The 9,353-nt window shown below is 35.2% G+C and overlaps 1 protein-coding gene across 1 annotated transcript; it reads right to left on the bottom strand.

Annotated features, from left to right (window-relative positions):
• Nucleotides 1-3,085: 3,085 nt before the first annotated feature.
• Nucleotides 3,086-5,040, bottom strand: LOC110695004 (dirigent protein 17-like). Its single transcript, XM_021872201.1, has 2 exons — nt 4,816-5,040; nt 3,086-4,213 (listed from the first exon to the last, which is right to left on the bottom strand). The coding sequence occupies exon 2, from the start codon at nt 4,061-4,063 to the stop codon at nt 3,518-3,520; it is 546 nt and encodes a 181-aa protein (XP_021727893.1). The 5' UTR covers nt 4,064-4,213; nt 4,816-5,040; the 3' UTR covers nt 3,086-3,517.
• Nucleotides 5,041-9,353: the final 4,313 nt, after the last annotated feature.

Below are 9,353 nucleotides of genomic sequence, written 5' to 3'. Positions count from 1 at the left end.
GCTGTGTGTGTCTTTGATATTTGCCTTAGCCGTTTTTACGGTGGCGGTAATGTCTTTAGATTTTCCTATTTCGTATTTTAAAAAGGGCAAAATAGGTATTTTAGAGGAAAGAAATTTCTAGAGTGTTACAGATTATGGACCAAAATAGACTGGTTTGGATGTTTTAATAAATTGGACAAAAAATGAATGATTTTGAGGGACATGAAATGAATGATTTTGGGTTTAAAGGCACAAAATAAATGATTTTGGATTAAAACTCTTTAGAAAAGGTTAGAAATGGTCAAGGATAAAGGGAAATTCACGAAACTCTTCAACTCTTCGCCTAACTCGATAATCAAAGACATGAAATGTACTCATGACTGGGCTTGGTTTTTGGGGAGACACAATCAGGTGTCTACACATGCCTTGCACTTATATGTACTTAGTGTTTTTTCTAATCTATTTTCCTTTTTCTTTTTGGTTCGCCCTGTTTACCATTATTGGTAAGCAATTTTGATTTCAGGTGTGGAGTCGTTCATGCGCATGCTTGAGTCGAGACTGGGATCACATAGTTAGGAATTTACTATTTCATGAGTCAAACGAGTTTTTAATTTGAGTATTTGAAGCAATAATTATAGTTATTCATATTATTAATAAAAGTCAGTTATTTTCCGCTGCTATCTTTGAGTAATTAAATAAGCCTTACGTTTTCACGTGTCGATAATACACCCAAATCTATCTCTACGGCATTTGTATACGTATAAATATATTATTTACGTAGAGGGAGATTTGGGGGTATTACACGGTATGACCAGCCATATATAAAAATTTGCCTATTTATTACTGTCTTCATCCACATATAACTTCCCAATATTCCTTTTTAGAAAGTCCACAAAAAATTTCTTTACTTTAAAACTCAACCCGGCCATGTGATATGGACTCCTCTGCTAAGTATCTTTCTCTCAAATCCTCACCCCACCTTACTAAAGTACTAAGTTCTTCAAAATTAATGCATATAAAATCTAAAAACATGATTATTAATGGACAAAAGGAGTATACTAGTACATCAAAAAAAAAAAAAGGGTCAAATTTAGACATTTAGTGCCCCTCTATTTCCAAATAAAAGATCTAATTTGACTGACATACTTGTCAACATGAAGTTTGACCAATAATTTATTTAATTATCAATCAGTGTAAATAATTTCAGAAACTATACATTGAAACGATTCTAACAAGTATCTATGATCATGTTTTATTTTATGTATAAAACACAAATATTATTAGTTAAAGTGATGTATGTGAAATAGTGTAAAAATCAATTTGGAGTACTTAGTTTGAAACAAATGGAGTATAAAAATAGTGCATAACTCACAGTAATTCACTTTATAATAAACTAAAGGATTACATAAGTACATTGTACCCAAACAATATATATGAAACTTGCAAAAGCAACATAATGATGAAATTTACTATCAAAAAAATTAAACTTATTTCTACACATTAAATGATTTGCTATTTTTTTTTAATAAAATAAAGGAGTTTACAAATTTCGAAGATTATGTGTTATATTGATTGATTGATTGCAACATAGAGGACTTACACTTCTTAAATCAAAATTTTACTTTGGTGAGACTAAAAAAAGAAATATTAAGAATTCCCAATTTTGTACAACTATGGGAACTTATTAAGAATGCTTATCCATATATCATAATAACCCAATTTTGTACATATATCATCATAACCCAAATAAATAAATAAAAAATCTTTGAATATTTTGTTTTTGTTATTGGGAACTTATAAATTATGATATTGTGCGAGGCAAAATGAATGGATTTTCTAATATGAAAATGTCCCAACAAAGAGACGATAAGAATCTATATTGACGGAGCAAGAAGCCCATAGTTCAGTGGAGCTAAGCTTCGATTCATGTGGTAGTGTCCAGGGTTCGAGGGTCATGTCCCCCCCTCCCCCTGTGGGTAATACCCCTTGATATTCCTGTGATAGAAAATCAACATGGGGCCCACCCCTTACCCCCTTAAGTAAAATAAAAAATAAAAAATAAAAAAGAATCTATGTTGACATTGTGAGAAGTGGAGGGGGATGAAATAAAGACCCCTTCTCTTCAAATCTTTTATTGTTGGTTCATTAAACCGAGTTAGTAATGCTGCCACATTTAGAAAATGGGCTACATAGTAACTGTTTCACATTACAAAGAGAAAGTGCATTAATGACGGGAAATCCCGTTGTAAGCCCGTCATAAAAGATAAGTGCATTAATGAAATGATTTCCCGTCGCGAGTCCATCCTAGAAAGGGACCATCGTAGAACATTTTTCCCATCTCGATCTCGTCGCAAAAGCCAATTGCGACAGGTAAGAATTCCACTAGTATGAGAGAAGAAGACGAAGAAATGAAATGAAATGAAGGAGAGAGAAAATTGGATGGGGTGTTTATTATAAACAAGTTCAATGATATATTTGGATTGAAATTTAACTTGGGTAAGGTTTTATGACAAGCCTAAAATCATGTCATTAAAAGCCTTATCAGGACGGGCTTTAAGCCCGTCATTAATAGGTTGTCATTATTGGGCTTTTTGGGATGTACCTAAATAGTGTTAGTGTTTGGTGCATTATGATAAGCATTGGTTTGCTCTGGGTTTGAGTCGTATTGTCTTCGAGCCTTAAGTGTATGAGTAGCCATCCCTGAAACGGCAAAAGTAGACGAAAATATGTATAGGGGATCTCTTTCCAATATCATATCTCTTTATAATATCCATATTGCTTTCATCTAGTAATGAATCTAGTCTTCAATAGGTTTACACAGAATTAGGAGTAATTGTGTACACATGACTAAGCTAAGGATGCAACGGGCTGAGGCAACCAAGTTAATGGTTAACAGGATCGTGAGTATTTGAGCTAAAAGCACATCAATGCATTAGGTAAAGCTATAAGGGGTGTGTATGGTCGCTGCTGCTTGAGGAAGGAGCAGTGGTACAGCCCAGTGGAAGAGAGGTGTGTGTGTTTTAGTCAATCTTAGTAGAGCATTGAGATCCTAGAATCCCTGAGATCAATGAGATAGTTCAGCAATAACTTATCAAACCTATACATATTTTGAGTGCAAACAATCTAATTTTTGGGATTCGTCAAACTTGATACACTGTTGCAATACAAAAATCATTACTATATGCAAAGAGGCGGATTAAAACACATGGAGAACCAAAACAAGGCTCAACATAAAAGCAGTACACAACGCCAAGTTTCCAATAATAAAGAGGAAGCTACATCTACAAGACGTGGGTGGTAGGCGTGTACACCTTGAAAAAAATACTGGACCTCCCCCTTCCTTGGCCTTAATTCAGCCCTCTTGCATTGCAGAGCAAATTTGAGTGTCTGATATAGTTTCCCACCCAATTGTACAATAGCATATTCAAAAGGTAACTAGATGTTCTGAACTTCTAAACAGGCCTATATGTTCACAACTCAGGCAAGTCCAAATTAAGCCAATTGCTGTCTTTTTGCCCATCAGCCCGCAACACATCCATTAACCTCTGCCAACGAAATTCCTTGACGAGGGCTTACCTCTACGACCTCGAGTTTTACCACCACTCTTTCTCTCAGGAACAGCATTTGTCTCAACTCCAGGCTCTGATTTTCGATTTTTGTGAATGATCTTCAATGCTAATGATTTCAGAGGCATGGTTATGTCTAATGGCTGAAGAACCTCCTGCAACTCATGCCACTCAAGATCTTCAAAATCACCATCCTCGTAGACAACTCTGTACCAGCCGGTTTCTTTATCAAATTCAGTCACTTTACCCAAATAATATTTCTGATCAAACAATTTTTGCACTTTTCTTCCCTCTAGCCATTCACCAAAACCTGTATATCTAGGCTTACTGACACCAGAAGCAGATTTGTCGAGTTTTACTGTCCTTGGAGTTCCCTCTGCTGGATCGGTGCCTTGATTTATATTCCCATCCTCCACAGATAAATCAGGAACACCGTTAATCACCACTGCTGGTTCTCCAGGCAACTCATAAATGCCAGCTGACAGAGACTCAAAGTTGCTATCACATATTCCTTCCATTAAAGAAAATAATTCAAAGACTTAAGTGGAACTACAAGAAGTAGCATAAACAATTAATAGAGTAACCAACGGAGCAAATGAGAATTCTGAGGGGTGTTTGCTTTGTATTGTTACGCTTTGGAGTTTGCACAAGATTTTGAATCAGACAGACTGCGACAGATGCAAGAAACAATAATAAGTCAGCAGAAGTTGAATCAGATCGTCTCGTAAATATAACGCTGAGACGAATTGATAGGACAATACAGATAATAATTTCTATGGACTACAATCAAGAAAACAAGGTAACATAAGCATTTAATTTGAGAAACAAATATGTGAATTCACTGAAGTGCCACTCTAGTATGATCTATAATGGTAGCAATTAACCCATACAAGGTACAATAACAATACCAAAGCCTTAATTCTCAAGTACCATGAACATATGATTCAAGAAAAACAGATAATTTCAATATATCTTCTTTGACTGGAATGAAATGGTAAAATGACTGAAATCGTGACATAAATTTCACTCAAATAGGATAATCATATCATTTGGTCTGGACTTCAATTTGCTGAAATGGTGAATTTGAGCCACCCAAAACCACCCTCACCCACCTCGAAACCGCCTTACACCCACTCAAAACCCGCCCCAAACAACCAGGAAAAACCCCATACCCATTTAAAACCAACAACATCCACCAAAAAAACCCTAACCCTAAAAATCAGGAAAACTAAAAATATGTAAAAAATCGTAAGTAAAAATGAGAACAAACCTTTTCAGAGATCAATTGAGCTTTACATGACCAAATTAGAGCATCCAGTTGAATTTGTCATTTAAAATTCAAATATTAGCATGGTAGTGGTAGAGAGAGAGAGGGCGGCAGTGTCGCTGCAGGAAGGGTCGGTGACGATGGTGGGGAGTGAATATGGAGGAGAAAAGGCAGTTTGACGAGTGGTGAATTGGTGATTGGTAAAATTGGTGGCGGATCTAAAAATTTCCCCAAAGTAAGCCTACAACAAAAATTATTTTGCAAAATGGTTGCGTGGCAAAAGTATTTACCAAACCAAATTTGTAGGGTAAAACGCTTGGACAACGTTTTATCCCCAGGATTTTTAAAAAAAATATTCAATTTATAAAACGCTGTCCCAGACAGCCTTTTAACGTTTGACTTTTTTTTAAAAAATTTTAAAAATTCTTATTTTCTGTTTATTTTGTGGGAAAAATCAAATGCACATAAGACGCTGTCTGGGACATCGTTTTATGTACAAAATATTTGTTGCACATAAAACGCTGTCTGAGGCAGCGTCTTATGTGCAAATTTTTAGTTGTACATAAACCGCTGTCTGAGACAGCGTTTTATGTACAATTTTTTTTGTACATAAACCGCTGTCTAAGACAACGATTTTCTGCTGGACTGCAACACCAGCAACCAACAGCCTTTCTTCTCTTTAATCTGCCCTATTTCTGCCTCCAACACACCACCCCCAGCCTTCAGTAAGCTACCACCCTCAACCACCACATTAACCACCACGGGTCATCGCTTTTACCTCGTTTCTCATTATGGAGCCCAAATGTCTTGTGTTTGATATATATCAGCCTATAAGGATCTACTCTGACGAACATAAGTCCGATTTGGACAAATAAGGAAAGTAAACTTCAAATGATACACAAATTCATTCAAAAAACATTTTTTATATTAATAATATAAGTGTTATATACAGGATTCTAGAAAAGCCGAGTACAACAAATAAATCAGCTAACACTATCCCGACTCATTTATTGGGGTTAACGGTTCGCTATCCTGTCTATCGGCCCTCCGTCTGACATTACGCTGCGTGTAATGAGTAATGGTGGTGAATGGGTCTCGGCGCGGTGGGGGAGTCTGCTGGCTGGACGATGGACCCTCCTAGGTGGGGGTGGGCGCAGAACTGTGGATGATGTAATCCTCTGCGTCTGTGAGTATCGTAGGATCACCTCCACCGCTACTCTGGCTGGGGTCGAACTGTGCCTGGAAAGAGGATCCACTGTCTTGACCGTCCCGCTGGTGGATGAGATAACCGTGACCATGTCTCTGTAAGGAAGTCACGGACATATCTCGCATCCGCTCGACCTGGGCTCGGGTGGGTCCGTCTGCAAGGGCGAGTGACAGTGCATTAAATATCGACACCATATCCGCCGCCTGCAGTAATCATCGGTTAGTCAGTTACATGATATATAAAAAAATAAAAAATGAGGACGATAAGTACAATAAAAGCAACTCACATATCCGTGAATGACGTCATGTGCTGGCTGGTAATGTGTGGACGGTGGTGTGTAGCTGGGGTTGATGAAACGGAGTGTAATACGCCTGTACCACACCATGTACGAATCGTGAGGATCCATATCGCCCTGCATCGGGTCACCGCCAACGACGAACTCCAGCCGTTGCTGCCATAGCTCAAGGAAACGTCAATGCTCCAATGCCCAATTCGTCTCCCCCATTCCCCGACAACGGTCAATGCCGTGAAGGCGTACACTAATGTCACATTGCTAGAGAACAGGCTGGCGCAGTTGGAACTGTCGCATGACGCGATCGGGTAGGTGACTCCACGACCTCGAAACAAAATCAGGGGGACTCTGGCACGCCACTCTGCCTGATGATCCAGTAGATGTGCAGGCATGACATCTACCATTTAGCAAAATTGCCTTTGTTTGGGAAAACCCTTTTGTTTATTTTATTTTTTATTTTTTTTTTTGACTCAGAAATTGAGATTTAGGCATTGTTTGATTGACATTATAGAATGGGGTAATCGGAAATTTATGGGAATTGAAAAGGAGGGTGATTGTTTGGTTGACACAAAAAACAAAAATGGGGTAAGTAAGAATTCATAGGAATTTCAATTAAACCAAAATTTATGGGAATTTCAATTTCCTTTATGGCCTTTGGTATTGAATATTTCATTTGAAATGATGGATTTAGCCCAATTCATATTTTTGGAAATACCAAGTATTTACATTTGGATTTGATTCAAATTCTAGCCTTTACCATTTTATATTTAGCCCATAGGATTTGAAATCCATACCCAAAGGTAGTCATTTCAAATCCAAAATTTGCTCTCCCCGACTCTCTCTCCTCCTCTCAGCCACCATTAAATGCTTAAGCAAGCTTAACTTTACGGTCCTTCCTTAAAATCTTTCCTCCTTAAAACCTATATGTCATTCTATTATCTTTATCATTTTTCTTTGCAATTTACTTAATTTAGATAAATGAGAAATTGAGATGTTTCAATCATTTGTAATTTTTTTTAAATTTTTTTTACGAATTCGATCTTAATTAACGGTATCTTCGCCCAAATTTATTTCAATATCTTCCAGTTAATTGTTATGAATCGGTAATGAAGGGTTTATTTCATGCATATTTAAACAATTTTAAGGTTTTTTTTTGAGTCATCATTAGCAATCTAATATATATATATAAATAAAATATATATATATATATATATATATATATAAAGGGGAGTTTTTTCCTGAGTTTTTAGAGCACCACGTAGGATTAATAATTTTAAAACGCTACAATAGTATTATGCCACGTAAGATTAATTTTAGAACATCACATAGGATAATGTTATATTTTAGCCAATGAAAAAAAGAATTGCAATTTATTTTACATCAAAAATTTTATATTAATTGTAAAAATAAAATCAGCGCGTTTTTTATGTTGCTGGCCATATCGTGTGGCCGGCTGAAACACACTCAAACACTGACCGAGTAACCCATGATCATCCGAGTAACCCCTGATCGATTGAGTAGCCCTTGACCAACCAAATAACTTCTGACCAAGTAATCCCGACCAAACGGTGTGACTTGCCACATATGAAACTTTGTGAAATAAAATATTATCTTTTTATATTATAAATTTTATCTAAATATGAGAAACAAAGTTAATAATATATTTTATAATAAAAAAAATTCAAGTAGTAAGCATGCTAATATCACAAAGTTTATTAGATATATTTATGTTTAGTAAAATATTTTATTTGAAAAAATACAAACAAACCATGCATCGCACGAGTTTCATCTAGTTTAATTTAATTTAGAGTTGTAGGTTTTCTATGGGTCTTTTGCATAGACGATCGAGTAGTATTGCGGCAACATTATTGATTACCCATAGAATTTGAATTTTTATATTTAAAATTCTTATGTTACCCAAATAAAAATTTAGAATTTAAAACCCATCATTTCAATTCCAGAAATTCAATTCAGTTATTTGAAATGAATTCCTTGTTTCCAAACGCAACCTTAAGGAATTAATTTCCCATGAAATACAAGTTACTATGGAAATTAAATTCCCATATCAACCAAACAATACCTTTTTTTTTTTTTTTTTTTTTTTTTTTACAATAGAGTATTTTTTTACTCGTATAAAGAAAGTTGGGGCAATAGTAATACAACAAACCACGATATATACAAAGTATTAGTGAGTATTGTTTTGTTCATGTTTATATAACTAAGTTAAGAATTTCAATGTCAAAGTAAAAAAAAAAAAAAAAAAAAAAAGTAAGTTTAGAATTTGGAAGAATAGGAAAACCTAGTAATTTAATTTAATCTACACTAGTATATTAAAACAATAAGTTGAAAGGACACGTGTTCACTTTCTGTTTTTCTTGATTTTTTCTTTTCTTTTTTTTTTTTTTTTTTTGGTTTATCCTAAATTTTTTATTTCTAAACAACACTTCTTTGTTTCAGTCAATTCCCTTTTGTTTCTCTGTTGTTCAAGCTAAGATTCTCGAACGACGCTATTCTTTTTTTAGTTTCTCCATTCAATATTTATAAATAACTAGTATTCAGCCTGTGCGATGCACGGGTTAAACTTACATTGAATTATTATTGAAAGAGAAAAATGTGATAAAATTACAACACCAAATTATAGTGATAGAAGTTAATACAAAAGTTAAGCACAAATTGTGAATTTAAAGTTGCCTATCTGAAAGTCTAACTAGCTAATACAAGAGGGGGGTGAATTGTGTTTGAGGTGAAGTCTAAAAACTTTTGCGGATTTTAACTAAATGAAACAATGACAAGAGAAGATATAGGCTTTTCCAAATTTCCACTATGTAATCAAACTCTTTACAAGTAAAAATTCAAACCCATTAACAAGTTCCACAAATTAGGAACTTGTTCCCAACTCTCTCAGAAGACTTCAGCAACGAAGCTTCCTTAACCTCACCTTAAAAAAACTCACAATCCCAAACCCCAAAGTACTTGAATACGATCTGTAATTACAAATACCTATTACACTCAAGAATATATGAAGGTTAAGAACTATCGTTA

The sequence above is a fragment of the Chenopodium quinoa genome, unplaced genomic scaffold, assembly GCF_001683475.1.
Source record: "Chenopodium quinoa cultivar QQ74 unplaced genomic scaffold, ASM168347v1, whole genome shotgun sequence".
In the NCBI taxonomy this organism is placed as follows: Eukaryota; Viridiplantae; Streptophyta; class Magnoliopsida; order Caryophyllales; family Amaranthaceae; genus Chenopodium; species Chenopodium quinoa.
Note: the sequence above shows the minus strand (reverse complement) of the source record. Positions and strands in the feature narration are given on the sequence as shown.